The sequence below is a fragment of the Takifugu rubripes genome, chromosome 3 (genome assembly GCF_901000725.2).
Source record: "Takifugu rubripes chromosome 3, fTakRub1.2, whole genome shotgun sequence".
NCBI classification, from domain to species: domain Eukaryota; kingdom Metazoa; phylum Chordata; class Actinopteri; order Tetraodontiformes; family Tetraodontidae; genus Takifugu; species Takifugu rubripes.
The window spans coordinates 6,270,634-6,287,900 of NC_042287.1; the positions used below are offsets into that span (position 1 = coordinate 6,270,634).

Below are 17,267 nucleotides of genomic sequence, written 5' to 3' on the forward strand. Positions count from 1 at the left end.
CTGTCTTTAGCGTCGGTTTTGTTCGTTTACAGCTGCTCCACTCCACTGTTTTGTTATTGGATTAAAAACACAATCAGGATGGCGCCGTTAAATCTATGCTTTTATTTGGTAAGCGTCACATCATACAAAGATAAAGTTCGCACACAAATCAACGTTCTTGGTCGACTTCGCCAAAATGTTGCAGCCTCTCCCCAGACTTGCTCTGGTCCCCCTGCCGCGCTCCGCCGAAATCCATCAAGCAGATGGATAAAAGCTTGACCTTCTTTAAGAAGCATCGAAATAGAAAACCAGCCAGTGTTCTTCTGTTTGTTCTCCGTGTACGACAGTGGCACCTTAAGCGCACAATGTCCAATATGACATTTAGACGCGGCATAGTCGTGTTCGTCTGCTGAAACTTTATTTGACTGCTCTCGGATTATCTCAAGTAAAATATATATAAAAAAACAGCTGACTTTTACTTTCTTAACAAGATTTTTATCTGTCGATGCTACTTCTTAACGCAGATTTCTGCAAGTCCAACCTAGAATTGAAAGACTTTGTTGAGACTTTTGAATGCAGAAATGTTCGTCCTGGCAAAGCACTGCCCAGTGAACGTATAGGCATAAAAAATGTGCAAAAAAAGGGAACCTTCCTCGAGAAGTTTGACAGATTTCGCACGTCTGTTTAGTGTTCGTACAACAGTCTCTTGGCACAGTCAGTGACGGGTTCCTGGTTATAGCCAGTTACAAAGCAGCAGCGATCCAGTGTCTTAAGTGTCAAGGGCACTTCTGAAGGTGTCGTCTTGCATTTTCAGCACTGACTTTTCAGGTGAAGGCTGATTTGTTCAGAATTTAAGGTTCTACGCACAGACCTACGGCCGTCAGCAGCAGCAGAGCGGTCAGGGTCGGGGCGCCGACCTGTCTCGGACCCCCGTCTGTCGGTGCTGCCGGCGAAGGCTGAGGACTTCCGCTCACAGAGGCAGCTTTTGTCGCAGCTACGCTCGACGCTGTTGTGCTCCTCAGCGCGTCCACTTGCTCCCCTCCAACGCTGGCAGCTGCTCCGTCTTTGGGGGAAAGCTGGTCGGAAACGTCCCCGTCTGCGGTCTTGTACCACTGGCACTGGAAGTCCTTCTTCCAGATCTCAGCTGGGTCTGGCTCTGCTGTATTCGTGGTGCCTTCCAGCTCCTCGGTCGCTTTCTCCTCCTCTGGCTGAGACAGAAAATGATGTAAATACATGGAAACAGTGCTGATCCTTTGGTTTATTCTACAAGGCCAGTTAAAGACAAGCGGACAAATGCTGATCTGCAAACATTAATCCAAATCTAACATCTGCTGGTGTTGTTCCACCTTCCCCATCAACTGTTTCCAGGTTCTGACAGCAGCTTCCATCGGCGGCGCCGCCCGATGTCTTCCACGTCTACGAGACGCACAGACAGCCGCTCGGACAACCTGTCCTCATGACGCACGAAAACATCTGAATATCAAAAGATTCAGAACCGCTCGTGGAGGATTCCATGTTTTCCTCGCGGCTGCGCTTTGAGAAACCTTTTTCCAATTCGTTTGCCTGCGTAGTTTCTCACCAAAGCGACAAACTTTTCGCCATCTTCTCAGGCCTGAGCTTCTTAAAGCTTCCCAACATCCCAACTGTTGTGTTTGTACATCCACATAAAATTCCGACATGTATGATTTGGGCTCATGCTCACAGGTGTAAGCCTTCTTCAAGGCTGCTCTGTTTCTAAGGGGATCTGAATAATACCCAGGCTCAGTACAGAGCTGTGCAGCGTTCCCAGTGAAACACCGTCCTTGTGTTCTGTGCTGCATGATCAAAGTCCAGCACCTCTCCCTCTGTTGTGTCTCAGCTGCTGTTTTTCTTCTCTGCATTCTTACATCCTAAACACAGAAGGAAGATCCTCGGGCTCCTGCGTTTCCTGTTTTGTGGTGAAGTTTGTCAGTCATGACTCAAAGCGAGGTGCTCTAACTTTCTGCGCCTTTGGGAACTCTCTGCCACGTGTCTGCCGCGGCGCTCTCTGGGGCGGTGGCGGCGGCGGCGGAGACGGAGAGACAACCGCTGCAGCTGTCCTGAAACTCTGACTGAGCCTCTGTTGTTGCTCCGTAGGATGGAGCAGGGCGCAGTGGCGCTCCAGGACCGCTGGAAGGATAGTGTGTGGTCGGGGTGAGGGAGGGGTCCACACATCCCTCCATCTCCTACCATAGTATTCCTTAGCAGGGTAGCATGGGAGTATGGAGCCTATTCCAGCTGCCCTCGGGCGGGAGGCAGGGTACGCCCTGGACAAGTCCTGCACTCATCCTTGGACTAACGTACAGAGAAGGAGCCTAAACCCTGACATTCAGTTCTGCGGCTCATTTAGCGTCGCTATTTCACTTATCCCTCAAATTCATGTCTGTCAGCTGTGGGAGAAAGGAGGAGGCCCTGGAGAAGCCAAGGAGAACGTGAGAACTCCATATAGAAAAAGGGGATCTGACCCCGTGACCTTTTTGCTGTGAGGGGCCCACCGTGCCATTCTGGGATGTGTAAACTACATTATATGCTGCTTCCCATCTAACAACTTTATAAAGTCACCGTGGCTACTGTTGTACTGTACCTTAAGTCCGTGGATGATGCCAAATTAATTATAACAGAAGGTTAAAGCCTGAGTCAACACACATACACAGCTTATTGTCTGAGTTTGCTTGTCCACAGAATTATCATTTTATACGTCCTCTAAGCAGGGATTTGCATTTATTCCATCCGCCCACCTTTCCCGTCGCCTTCTCCGCCGCCTCGGAGGGCGTGGGGAGGTGGAGGTAGGCGGAGCTATTTGGATTTTGGCGGACGCATCGACCCTTTCCCTGGCACAGAGAGGCCGAGCAGAGCCGAGCGGCCGTCGTCACGTTGGAGGAGTACGGTCCCAAGACCATAGTCACGAACTCCGCCAGGTCCTGACATTCCCTCTGACGGACAAAACCAAAAGGTCAAATTGTCACAAACTCATCATAAACAATTTCAGCCTAAAGAAATCATCCTGTGCTGTTGATGCGTTCCTCTGTGATGTCTGGAGCAGCAAACTGTCACCAACGGTAACTAAGGACGAGCGCTGTTAAGGTGACTGCAGTTGAGTCATATACCTCTGTCTTGGTCTCACTTTTCTCCCAGATGACGACTCCCGCTGTTCCCATGGCAGCGCTCTCCCCAATAGTGCTGACCAGGTCGGCCTACGCAAAACATTAATTACACATCAGCATTTCTGTCTTTTAGCTGCAGTCCACCAACTTGGACTCAAATGTTCAGCAGTTTAGCTATGTGAAGCTATGATGCAACGACAGGCGCCGTTGTGCCTGAATCCACTTCCTTTCTTCTTGTTCCCTGTGGGAATGTGTCCTCACCTGTGACAGGAAGGTGTTCGTCGAGGAGTAGAAACTCTTGACCAGTGGGAAAACTGGAAGATCAAAGGCCGAGCTGGCCAGAGACGATACTCGTAGGGCTTCTTTGATCTGACTGGACAAATAAAGCCGAGCGTCTGCGCTGCCGCTCTGCAGGAGATGAGGCGACATGTACCTTATCAGGGGTGGCAGGGCAGGAAATAATCTTGCTTGTGTCTGGAATGCTCAGACATCTGAGCGCGGCTTTCCTCTAACATTTACGGCCCTCCCACTCATTTTCTCTCCCTTCTTTGGTTGCTTCTCGCATCCAGCTGTGTCCCCTGAATCTGTAAACCTGAAAGGAGGATGCACGAGGCAGTATGACCCACCTGCACCTTCTCCAGATTGAGGAGAGGGTAGAGGGCAGAGCAGCGTTTCCACAACCACAGCAGCTCGTCGTTGAGTGCCATCTCGGCGGCGCCGCACTGACCGGTGTAATTAGCCAGAGTTGTTTGCGAGGAGTCGCCGCTGTAGCAGCTGGGGTAAGGGGAAACCCCCCATAATGCCTTGGGCCTCAGCCTTTTGACCTCCCGTAGAGTCTCCATCATTAATGACTGCGCCGCTGCCTCAAAGTCCACCTGTGAGAGGGTCACAAATGAGATGAGGCGAGCACCTTTCGATATTTTAGAAACTTTTGCGTGTGGAAATGGTAACAAAGTTTAATCCACCAACAGAGCCGGGAGGCTTCCCAGCTGGGGGTCCCTCCATCTTTAGAACGCAGGCACGTGCGGTGGAGGATATGAGGGTGTTGGCCTGCCGTACCCTTCTCACCCCCCTGAGGTTGTTGGGTTGAATATGGTAATCTCGTCTTTCTGACTCATTGATCTCTTACGTGAGTCACCACCTTTGCGCCCGCGGCGCTGAAATATCTGCAGTCTAACCGCGGATCCACGCTGGCGCCTGCGCTGCCGAAGGAACAGACAGATTGAGAATTGTGCCTTTTTCCCTCGGTGCCGCTGCCTCTTTGCTTTCATCGGGCGGGTGCAACTGGATGGCCCGTTATGTTGCCTTCGTGATCAAAATGGCTAAATGAAAGCGAGCTGCCAGGCGCGGATCTAACGTGAGCTCTGGCATTTCCATTGTCAGTCAGTATCATGTTATTATTTAATAAGCTGCCCCGTTAGGAAGGCATAAATGATGGTGTCTTGCAGTAATGTGTGAGTCTTAAAAAAACTAAAACAATTTCAGGCCAAGTTTTTTTTTCCCACACTGAAATGCTACAATAATAAAACAAACCTCTGTCATAAGCAAATAACTATTCTGGTTAACAAAATCAATTCATCAACTGAAAAGGAAATACATGAGCTCATAATTCACTATTTTAAATTTTGGGTTTTTTTGCCTCCTACTGAGCCATTAGTGCCTCGCCAGCTTCCTTCCTCACAGTTGTTAAACTGGTACCTTTTCAATGACAGCGGTCCTCCATTTAAAGCTTTTATACATGCCAGACATGCTCAACCTCCTGTTGGTGCTGGTCTGTACCTATTCACTACAGATACTCGATCTGTGGTGACTATCCAGAATGCCAATATGGGCAAAATCTTTCCCAATTCTAAATATGGCCTGTCCAAAATGGCCAAATTTAAAATGTCTTCCTCCTGTTGAAAATAGTTCATGAATTGTGGTAATGATGTCACACATGTCCTTAGCTTGAAGCATCACAGATATGTGTGCAGTATTGAAATAAACTGTCTTAAATAATATAATAAGCTTTCACCATTTCCCCACTGGTTAGACCGTCAACGCTGCCCCCTATCGGTGGTAGTGCAACATTTGTTAGCAAGATTAGAAACATGTCAGGAAATTTTCAGAAGGCTAAAAATCTAATCTGTCAGTCTAGATGAGCACTGAATATTGCTGGATTTAAGATTTAAGATGCACAGATATCAGCGCAGTCGCTTTTTTCTTTACAGTAATAAATTCTAGCAAATATTTTCGATGATTCCCCGTTAAAGGAGAAGCGGAGGAAGACGTATGGATGGGAATATTTACCGTCCTGGTTATGGTAGTTCTCTACTTGTGTATTTGCTTTGGTTGAGCTCAATAAAACAATGTTCATTCAGCAGGAGTTTTACCTTTGACCACTTCTCCACCTCCTCTTGACTCCAGCTTGGAAAGAAAGTCCTCAGTAGCTTCCGCGATTCCTCCAGATACATTGCCTGTTTTGCTCGGTTCCTTGACCACTGGGGGAGCCACTCCCCCCAGCGCACAACCCCCAGCCCGAGATACCTCGGGGCAGGTAGAGCTGCCTCCAAGTCCTGCTGTGTCTTTTGAAGGTGGGTGTCCAGCCGCGTGTGCTGCGGTAGACCCCCATTGACGGGTACGTCTTTGCTGACAAAATAAGGGTAGTTCCCCAGGGTGTCCTCATAGAACACAGCCACTCGTCCCTCTGGTTCCATGCCAAAGGATCTGGGATCTGGCCGACCGGAGCAGGAGGAATCCAGGATGCCCCAGAAGATGATGAAAGGCTGCCCGGACAGGAGAGGGGGGCGAGCCGGCTGAGCTGGGCCGGCAAAGCAGAGGTCCGCGAAGGCAACGAGCAAGAGGAGGAGGGAGAGGAAGACCTGCAGGGTGGCCGGCGACAGGGAATGAGTCCCGAGACTGTCGAGGGTCAGTTTTGGCTCTGGCTTTGGGTGTAGATGCGATGGTTTCTCGGTCCACGCCATTGAAGTGGCGACCCTAAGGCTCTCACCCCTTCAGGCCTTCACAGTCAATCATGTTCCTGTCAACACACATCAGGAACCAGAAGACTTCAGATATTACATCATGAGCATGTTATTAAGCTCAGCATCGTATTTACGGGAGCCATCCTGTCAGAGGATTTTACCTCCTTCACCTCCGTTCCTTAATCTGATGTTTAGGGTGGATGCAGCAACATCCGTGACAGATTACCGGTTTTATTCAAGGTTGCCTTCAGTTACGCATGTGATGAAGTAATCCGGCGTAGTTAGTAATTTATAAGATCAGTGAGCAGACTACGCCGCTCACTTTGATTCCGGCACTAATCCGCGTGGACTCCCCTCCGATCTAAAGCAAATACCCACCGTTTGATACACTGAAGTAGAATTGGTGCCCACTAAATAAGGACAAAATGTCCCCCACTGTCTATGAACGCTGTGTGCTCATACATACTTTCATCTTTTGTTAAAATAAATGGATAATTTCCACAACCATGGTATCATAATGCAATAGTTTTCACTAAAGTCTCAGGGATTTTTCTTGTGAAAATCAAACCCCAAAATCCCAGCAAACATGGGAGAATTCTGATTTCAGTATTGGACAAGACAGCAGCAGTCAATTCTGCTTGGAACTTTTCTGCTTGTCAGTTGACTTCCAGTTCTAAAGAACCACTTATCGGTCGATGCATCAATAATTTGGTGCCTAAATCTCAGCAGAGGCAAAAGGAAAAGACAGACGGACCCTTTGAAGGTGAGCGCTGCAGCGATTCCTGCAGCCTGCGAAGCTTTGAGCTTTGCTTTATTCCACTGAGCATCGCACCTCTTTTATAGCAGTGAAGCCGTGCGGCGATTAGGCTGCACCGCGGGCGCAGTTTGATTCGAAAAATAGGAAACAGAGTTCTAGACACTCAGGTGACTAATAATGTTTTAGGAGAACTCCTCGTCTCCCGGTGCCTCTTGGATTTGAACAGATTACACCCTGGGAGAGGTTCTGACACATAAAGCACGTTTGTTGTGTTCCCTGCATTGTGATTTAGCTGGAATTAATAGATAGAGGTGGGGAAAAAAAGACTTTTTAATAAAGTTCAGCACACGTGAGATGAAACGTAACATCCATAACGAGGAGTTAGCTGCCGGGGAGAAAAGGTCTCAGATAAAGAGCTAAATGGTTCAATTGTGAGTGAGGTAATAATAATACGGTAATAATAATAATACTAATATTACTAATACTACTACTACTACTACTAATAATAATAATAATAATAATGATAAACAACTATATCTACCTTTTGTGTAGTAGGGGATATAAACAGGTTGTATATAACATGTTGCCTTGGAAACATGGCCAAGCTGCCCCTTCTTTTTTTTTAGACTTTTCTGTAATTCTAACCTATTGTGTATGAAAGTATTTGCATGAATGCACTAGCTGTTATCACAGAAAACAGGAGAGTAAACAAACATGAGTATATGATGTGTTTGTTTTGGCATTATTTATAGGATTTATGTGCCTACATTTAGGAAAAACATGATGTAGTTTCGACTGTCCAACTCTCCCTGTCCTCCAATACCTTTTTTTAAATCCTCTCGTGGGGAGTGAAACTCCCATTTGTCCATTTGGATTAAGCCCAAGAACCTACAAAAAACCCCCACTTGATGTTATTTAATAAACAAAAGAGTCAGCTTTATCTCCCCGTCATGGCTCCACTCACGCCTCCAGGATTTATTCTGTTGGTTTTTTAACATGCTGTATTGATTACAGCCCTATTGAGCGCTCTGTTGTGTCCTGTTCCTTCTGTCGATAAATGGTGGGATTTTAATGGGTTCCTTTGCAGGAAAGTTGTCGCATTTTAATGAAAAAGCTGCACCCTTTGCTTGTTGGCAAGAGAAACTCAGCGCAGAAGAAGCTGAACCTTTGTAAAGGGGTTGAAACGTTGTCAAAATGTCATGCACTTACGGACTTTAGAAGTCACACGACAATCTGTAGCCATGAGATGATTGACGCCCTCTCCCAGTCTCCAAATCTCTCTTTTTGTAGTTTTGTTTTTCAGCTTTTACTAAAAGGCTTTGAGGCTGCCTGCTTGTTTGGCACCCCTGAAAGCTCCACCCTCCAGTGGATTCTGCCTTATCTGCAGGGCCTCTGGTAGGATCTGCAGTAGAAAGCCATCCTTTGCACTGCCCCATTGAGGACCAGACATCTTCAGCGTGTGCTGTAACGTTGTTCTGTGCCCTCACGGTGTGTCCACTTAGCCTGGCTAATTCGCTTTTAGTCAATTGGAGCAGTCTGTCAAGTGGCACCAGGCCACGCCCACACAGCACTTAATTATTCACTTATAACGAAGCAAAATGACACCGTTTGATTCCAGCATGAATTGTTTCCTGTTTCGTGGACACAGCGATCGACGGGTTTGCACGTTACCTGTCGATACGAACACGCGTTAGATTAAAAACTAAAGCCGCCAATCCGATCGCCGCCTCAGTTGATTTTACGGATTTAACTGAAGTTCTTTTCTACAGTCTTCCGGAGGGAGATAAGCCTCCAGATGACCCACCATGTAAGCCACTAATACTAAGGAGGTTAGAGGTCATCAGAAGGTGCTCATAATCAGTCAGTGTTTGCGAGCTGCCACGTTGAAATGCACATTGAACATGAAATGGAGGGGTTTTGTTTATGTCCTGTTCCTTTCATTGCTATAATACATTTGGAGCCATTGAATAATGTATTTTACTTATTTGCTTTGTGTCAGGAGAAAAAAAGGAGTATATATTCTCTAAGACACTATAATGCCAGTAATTAATGTGTTTTGTCTGTTTCCAAGCTTTAAAATGTGTCTGTAAATGTGTCTTTTTTCTTAGCTGTAACCTCGTGTGTGCAATAATCCGCCGCTCGCCGCTGCTGTCGGTGAATGGTTAACGTGAGAAGAGGCTAATCTGTTGAGAAGAAGCTCCTGGTCTGTGTTTACTCTTGTGTCTGGACAGACTCATCCTGTGCCCACCACCCCCACAGCTCATTATCAGCACTATTTATAACACATTTGTTCCGAGGATGCCTTTTAAAAATCAGATAATGAGCTGCGTGATGTGGCCCATCAGACCAGCATTGAATATTCCGCTGTTTAATCACTTAAGTTGCATCCAAAAGAATGTCCCTTTGTCTCACTTGTGAACAATCTTTGAGAGGAGAAAAGGGGAACTGGAGCTGAACATGATCATTTCTGGCAATTATCATGCAGATAACCCGGAATAACTGATAGCTGCGAATGGAGGCAGCTTTAATGGGAATCATTTTAGACTTCAAATAAACTGTTTGAAGAAACGAGAAGAAAGCGTCGTGGTGGGATTAATGCTCAAGCGGAGACAGAAATAATGTTCAGAGGAATTCCGCACATTTGCTGTGTGTACGGAGCCAAAATCGATCAACGTTTAAAACGCGTGGACGTCGCCATGAGAGTCGTCGACGCAGGTGGTCGGAGGTGATGTCTCCTCTTTTTCTCCTGAGTCCTCTCCTCCCTCTTACTGTTCTGCTGCTCTTTTTAAAATTATCCATGGTGGGAGAAGGTTTACAAGATGCATAACAATAACTAACAACAAAGGAATGAGGACCGTGGTGTTCTGTTACTTTGTGCTTTTTTCTGATCCATAAAAAAATAAAACATGGACCAGAGGGCAACCCCATTCCTCATTTAAATGTGAATATCTATGAATATTTGGAAGGAATACATTTAAATCTGGCCTGTGCGCCATTCTTTTGCAAGCCTCCAACCAGCAAATGTGTGCAAAAATATGTTGATCAAATTCATCTTTCTCATAATTGGGAATTAGATCAACAGTGTCCTTTAGCCAGAATTAACAAGAGCACAAATCCAGCAACAGTTTTGGCTTTTCGAATGTTGTCCGATTTTAATCTTTAAGCGGAAACTCCATTTCCTCACTCTAGCATTCGGATCCTAATATTTGCCAGCAGAAGCTGTGAGCTCTACAGCACACAGGCTGTTTATTTCCCCCCATTCGGGCAGCTGTACTTGAGTTATGGATCGCAGATGATTGATGTCTCTTTACCGAGGCTATATTAATCCTGCGGTTCACCCTCCTGCGCTCTCAGACGCTGCTGTTTGTGCCTCTGCTCAATGAACCAAAAGTAAATGCCTGTAGGATCCAATCAGGATGTGAAATCAGCTGAGATTAACACGATGCATGCGTCAGCGCCATGCACTGCCGGAAAAAGAAGCAGCGCGGCCCCGCTGCGGCAAGTCAGCAATTAGGCGTTCTACTGTACATTAGCTCGCAGAAGTCTGTCATTTTAATAGAATTTACAGTAAAAACACTCATTATTGCTCACAACCAGTCAGCCCAGGAAGCCCAGAGTGAGAAGGACACCAGATGTTTGTCCAGCTGTCATCACACCTCCATCATCGTCCTCATCGAAGAGGCCAGTTTAAATTACCTCCACCCCCCCCACCCCAGCTGGATGAGCAGGAGATGTGGGGTCTGAGGGTCTATTTGTAATGACGAACTTGTGCTGGAATATGGAGTTTAACAGCAGGTCAAAGTGAAATGTTGATATTGTTTTAATGGTGCGTAAATAATGCAGGACGGTTGTATTTTCATTATTCATTTGCTGCGGCTGATTTTACATTCTGTTTAATTATGACGCTCAAGAACCGACCGAGCCTGCATGGCAATGAAATCCACTGAGAGAATCACATTTTTATTTTTCTCATCATAAACAGTCTTTTCTTTTTTTCTTTTCTTTTTTTCCGCTTCAGTAAAAGCGGGTTGCAAATCTTCAACTTGGACTCCAGCAGATGTTCACACTGCAGCTGTTGATTCATGTGTGTTTATTATAAATGATAAAATGTGTTTTTTATTAGATTTCCAAGCAGATTTGTCCTCTACTGCTGCCAGAATTACGGTTCCTGGGGTTTTTCAACACTCTGAGTATTGCATTTAGAATGAAGCGAGAGCACGAATTTTTCATATTTGTTCACTGCGGATTGGAAAAAAAATCAGATTTTAATCATATTCCAATAAAGGAGGAGACAGAGCAGTAGATGGTAGTTAGATGGAGTAGGAGTTTGTTTTGGGGGGTTTTAGCGCTTGAATTGTGGAACTGTTGCCACAATAGTGAGAGGAGCTTCGACTGCATGAAATTAAAAGTCAATGTTGACCACATTTTTTTTATATTATGTTTCATTTTAAGAGGGTGAGAAAGGTCATGACCCTTTGTGTCCAAAGCTGAGAGCCAGGAAGCCATGAAAGCAGTGACAGAACATTGTTGTGAGAAGAAGCGAGCAGACTGGGAGGTCTTTGTAAGTTTGTCAGTGCTAACACAAAGCAATAACATGCAATTCTCTTTATTTCTCCCTTAATATTCCATTTATTTCATTAAAAGTGAGACAAATGGATTTTTCCCCACTGAACAGCTCCATGCAGATCTCCCTCGCTCCCGATTAATGAAACATTACGTTTTTAAATTCCTGGTAAGCCCCTCGAAGAACCATTTGTACTTTCTAATCCTGATTTCTTCCAGTCTGCTCGATGATTTCAAGCAGATTACACCGAATAATAAAGAACACCTTAAAACAAACCATTAATGCATTCGTATCAGCTGTGACAAATCTACTTAAACGGTTGTGGTTTGTGCAGAACTCACCAAGGCCCAGGGTGTTCCAATGTTTGCTCGTCACACGCTGGATTCCATCCGAGTGGCTGCTTCTTGGTTTTATCCCTCTGTCTTCGGCTTCAAACGTTATCCTTCCAGCCCGAAAAATCACAGAATCCGAATGGATTTGTGAGTGCATGGATAGACTGTGCATGTATGACACACAGCAGACAGAAACATCCGGAAGACGGAGAGAGAAGGACCAAAGACAGCAAAGAGAGAAATGGTGGAAACCAAGAAGCAGATCGAAAGCAAGGCTGAAGCTGAGCGTCTGTCCGGGAGATGGAATGATAGGTGCCACCATGTGTGTGTCTGTGCGTGTATGTGTGCATGTGTGTGTGGGTGTGTGACACCTAGCATTTAGCCAGGTTAAGCTTTCTTACACAGAGGAGATCAGTGGGGTCAGTTTCGACCATGATGGCTTACATGACCATCAACACTGACCATAATCCCATAATCCTCTGGCACTCATGGCCAAACAAACAGCCAAGCTGTGGAAGATCACACCTGTTTCCTCTTCCTCTTGGCCACCGCTTTCATCCCAGCAGCGGTCCTGCTCCTCCTGCTCCTCCTGCTCCCCTTGCTCTTCCCCCACTTTGCCCTTTTCTCTCAGTCCCCCACTTTGGTTGATTTTTATTTTGTCTACCTTCTCGTGAACCTCTTGCCCTCTCCTCCCCCTCTCCCTCAGCTCTGCTAAATCCCTCCTTATGTGTCTCCAGAAGAATCACACCGGACTTTACTTTAATTTATGTTTCACCTGGGAAAAAAAGATCCTTTACTATAAGTAAAAAAATCAAGATTAATAGCAACATTTTGCTCAATGACACTTTGACATGTAGACTGCCGGTGCCTGGGATTGACCCAATGACCTTTGTTTCACATGAGTGCCCAGGAATTGAGATAGAAACTAAATCTGCTATGTGATCTAGGTTCTAACATGGTAATTAGGGATTTGTACATTATTATTCTTGTTGGTATCATTAACAAAAACATATAACAATACAACCATAAATATAAAAATAACCCACATAGTTCCTTCAAGAACAAAGAGATAGCAGCACAATGAGATTAAATTGAGGTTTTAACAGCAGATTTGAACATGGTGATGTAGGTAATCTTCCTGATATGGGGGGTGTAGGGAGTTGCAGTGTGTGGGGGGGGGGGGGGGGGGCAGCTGAAGGAGTAGAGGCCACGAGAGGAGTGATGGGCAGGGCGTACAGTAAGGTGGATTTATGAAGAGGAGGAGAGAGAACAAGACATATGTGGATTTGGAGCAGGTCAGGGGTAGGAGGGAGGGGTATGAAGAAGGACGGGAGGTGGGGAAGTAGGCTTGGTGGAGAGGTAGAGCCGGGTGTTATCTGCCTAACAATAAAGCTGATGTGTTTGTGGAAAATATAGCCACAGGGGAAGGTTATAGATGAAGAAGAGGAGGGGCCCTGGAACTGAGCCCTGGGGAGAAGTGTCTGATGAAGCAAGTGCAGCCGGAGATCATTTGACTTGGGTCATGGACAGCTGTTGGTGAATTTTGTATTTCTCAGTCAGGAACGACATCAATCAGAAGCAGAATGAGTTGGAGAGGAGGTGGGTGGGTGGATGGGGGAGGGGGGGTGTTGTTGAGCAGTGACAACAGAGGCCTTGTATTCCCTGTATTGGTAGAGATGAGTTGAGTGTAGTCGGATTTGGCTGAGGAGTGAATGTCGACGGGCGTAGCGGAGGATATGGGTAATGTTGAGTTCTTTGCGGATGGTGGGGAACCATGGGGCACAGGTGTTGACCAGATTATGGGGAGATAGTTAGATTGGAGTAGTAATGTAGTAAATTCAGTGAAGCTGTAGTGTATTCAAATGAGCTGCAGACGCAACAGAGACAAGAAAAACCTTGAAGGAGTTGTGGAAAAGCAATTGAAAGGCTTCCGGCCCGACGAGAAAGACGTGTTAGAGAAAGATGTGCAGGAAAAGCCAGGTGGTAATGTTTCATCATGGGATACAAAAGAGTTGGGGTGTTGCCACATTTGGGGAAGCATAGTAAGTCATGATTGCATTAACTTGAGAGGCCTTGAACGAGAGGTTCCTTGTTCGTAAGTGGATATTTAGGAGGGGGGAGGAGGTTGGGGGTTAAAATGGGAGGGATTATGTATATCTACCAATAATTTTAGGTGGGAGGTGCTGTTGTCTGGGAGGGTTTCAGTGTGTTTCATGAGAAAAGGGATCCTAACTGTGATTTCTGCTGCCACTGCTCTGGAAAAACAGCCTGGTGGCACTGACGAGAGGAACCAGGAGAAGAACTGTTGGTGGTGAAGGTGGTGACTTTGGGTGGTTGACAAGCATTTCACCAGGATCAGAATAGTGACCGAGCGAACCAGCCACTGGTGATTGTGGCTGCTTGGTTCCCATATCTAAAATGGAGGTGGCATCATGGATACGGTGGTGGGATACCTACCAGCTGGCACTGGGAGGGCTTGCCCTTACGGTCCAGGTCGACACCAGAAGGTGATCTTACAGACTGCCTCCCCCAACAGTCTCTGGCAGGAGGCTGAGGACAATATCTGGTATGTTGAGTAGTGGCCTGGATATTTGCTGTGAGCACCAGGAGGCTATTTTAACAGCGGTGTCCAGCGGCACCTGGCTACTGGACAACACTGGAGGGGAGGCTTGTTGATCCACAGTTCAGAAGGGCATGGAGGTTTTGCCTGCCAGCCAGAACACAGCCCCAGTGACTCCGTTAGGTGACCAGGTAGGAGACATGGAAGCACTGGCAGTTGGCTGGCAGGAAGATGGTGTGGAGCCAACACCGGTAATGGTCTGGGTCAGGTTGGCAGCAAAAGATCTGCAAAGTTGCAAGAGGGCCTCAATGTGATTGGAGAGGGTGAGAGAGGTACCACCATCAGAGTCTCTTTTCCTACCACGGACCAGAAATTCCAACCAAAGTGGTTGCTTGATGACTGGGTAGTCTTCCAGGTTACTTGTCATGGATGGCTTGTGTGAGATGATGTGGTGAGTTGGTGTCTTTCATTTTGGATCTCAACTCCTCAGGAGAACGTTTGCGCATGTCTTCCTTGAGCTGAGCCATTGTTTTGTTTGCTCTGTCGAGTTCCGAGTGGTTCTTTCACCAAAGAGGTGCGCCTGGATGGCCCTGCGGGCCGCCACATCCTGCATCAGGACACATCAGAATAAGTCAGATCGATTACGTCTGCATTGTGAAGGTTAATGTTTCAATCATAAAACCTGCCGAGGACGAAGCAAACAACAAGCATCACATGGATCGTTCATTCACCATTAAATATTCTGGATACGACCCACAGAAAAACAGCATCACAGCTGTAAGAAAGCAGATACTGCCTTCTCTGTTATGTGTTTTATTCTTGTTGCATTTGACTTCTCACATTTCAGTTCTTTCTTTGGCTTCTCCTCCTTTCACATTCTCTCTCTCTCTCTCTCTCTCCCTCTCTCTCTCTCTCTCTCTCTCTCTCTCTCGCTTTCGCTTGTCATACATTTTCTGTCATCTTTTCCCATTAAAGCTGTCGCGCCACACGCTAGCTAATAACCTGGCCGGAGAACCGCACCTGCTCTCCCGATTTGTCTGAAAATTCCCATTTTGTGTCTCCTCTCATTGTTTTGCTCAGATTTATTTATTTATTGACACCCCCCACCACACACACACACACACTCACACTCTTAGCATTCCCATTTGGTCCCTTTACAAACTGGATGTGAGTGAAATTAAGTACATTGTGTTTTAGTGTGTGTGTGTGTGTGTGTGTGTGTGTGTGTGTGTGTGTGTGTGTGTGTGTGTGTTAGAGGTCTCTAGTCATTGGTTCATCTGTATTCCTGCTACAGTCACACAGAGGAACACATGAAGCAACTCTGAGAACATTTATTGTACGAAATATGTGCCACAGATGAATGTGACAGGGGCAGCTCGTCCTCAAGAAAGACGCATTTGACGAACATTGACTTGTTCTGCATCAGTCAAGGAGGAACACAGATGCTGCCAAAGTTCACTCACACATGTCAGAGACTCCAGGGTCACCTTGAAGGAGAATCTTTGGTCCAATGAGAAGAAAATGGAGCTCTGTAGCCACTTTGGAATCCGTGTTTGACACCGTTCACTGCTCATTGTCAAGGACATGTCGCCTTTTTCAGACAGTGAAGTCTTGTTCACCTTCAGGTTGACAGACGCATGACAAATTCACAACTTGACATCTTTTGGACTTTTTTTTTCAAAAGTAAAAGATGGATTCAGACCTGTTTTACGCCTGTGACATATGTGGAAGCAGCCTTCTGACCTCCGCACAGCCAAGCAGACAGAATAAACGGGTCATTCGAGGCCCATGGATTACACCAAGGTCACTAACAAAACCATCAGGTTAAACACACACAGACCATACATGATTACAGATTACATGAATGCCACTCCTTCAGGTCACCCCGTTTCCTCTGAGCTCACATTGACTCCGGTCTATAAAATCTTTAGCCATGGTGGTGGTGGTGGTGATGATGATGGTGATGATGGTGATGATGATGATGATGATATCAGTACCTGGTGTATTCTGGATACCGGTGCAGACAAAAAGGGAGGTAGTTAAATTTCAATAATTTCATTAATTTCATAAATTTCAATAATTCTGCATTGCACTCTTTTATTCGTATTCATTTATTTTGCAGTGGCTTTCTACAAAACTGACCAAGCCTTCTTACCAAAGGTCTTCCTTTAGTGTTCAGATATGAAGTTGGAAGATCAAATGATTTCACAGAGAAGTTCATAGCTGAATGAGAGTTTTTTCAGTGCACCAATAATTACAAATTGCTCACTGTTTAGGTAATAAAAACACACATTGAGAATAATGACTTAAACAGTCGAGTGGTTATTGCCATCCACTGTTGTGGCTCATTGTCCATTCTGGCCACCAGGGGACACTGTTGAGCACCACGTCGCCTTTCAGGAATTCACTCTTCCGATATGTACTATTTCTCCTCATATAATGAGTGTAGGAATGTTCCTACAGTCATAACAGTTTGTGCACAAACAGAGTGTGTTTGTTTTACGTCAGACAATGCTGAAAACCTTCTGCACATGTTTTTCAGTAATGAGCTGCGGGACCTGACAGCAGCCAAACAAAAAGCCACACTCATCTATATCCTGTACATCTGACTCCCCCCACCATAAAACACAGCAGCTGTTGTGTGTGGCACCAACAGTGTTCCATCATGATGGCTGAAAATGTAATCATTCCTAAATAGGTAGACCAACAACACAAATTAACTGTCCAGATTGGATGGAACAAAACAGTACAGCATTGGTTTATTGTAACCTCTGGATTTTCTAATTTGATGCTGAATTACAGCATCAGTGAGCTCAGATGGTGTTATTGATCATTGCCTCACACCCGTTATTCTGGATGTTAGTTTCTACTGAGCCAGAAACTCTGCTGGATCGGATTGATATTTCCTTCTAAAGCAGACAAACTTGTAGTGGTTGTATGACAGCTCCCTCTCATGGTCAGAGAGAGAGCGAGAGCAAGTCACACACACG

The 17,267-nt window shown here is 45.9% G+C and overlaps 1 protein-coding gene across 1 annotated transcript; it reads right to left on the reverse strand.

The window, feature by feature from the left end:
* Positions 1–80: 80 nt before the first annotated feature.
* Positions 81–14,288, reverse strand: LOC101069958 (hyaluronidase-1). Its single transcript, XM_011621851.2, has 8 exons — positions 14,175–14,288; positions 11,727–11,827; positions 5,474–6,120; positions 3,728–3,976; positions 3,363–3,509; positions 3,105–3,191; positions 2,736–2,930; positions 81–1,187 (listed from the first exon to the last, which is right to left on the reverse strand). The coding sequence occupies exons 3-8, from the start codon at positions 6,062–6,064 to the stop codon at positions 831–833; spliced, it is 1,626 nt and encodes a 541-aa protein (XP_011620153.2). The 5' UTR covers positions 6,065–6,120; positions 11,727–11,827; positions 14,175–14,288; the 3' UTR covers positions 81–830.
* Between the last annotated feature and the right edge of the window lie 2,979 nt (positions 14,289–17,267).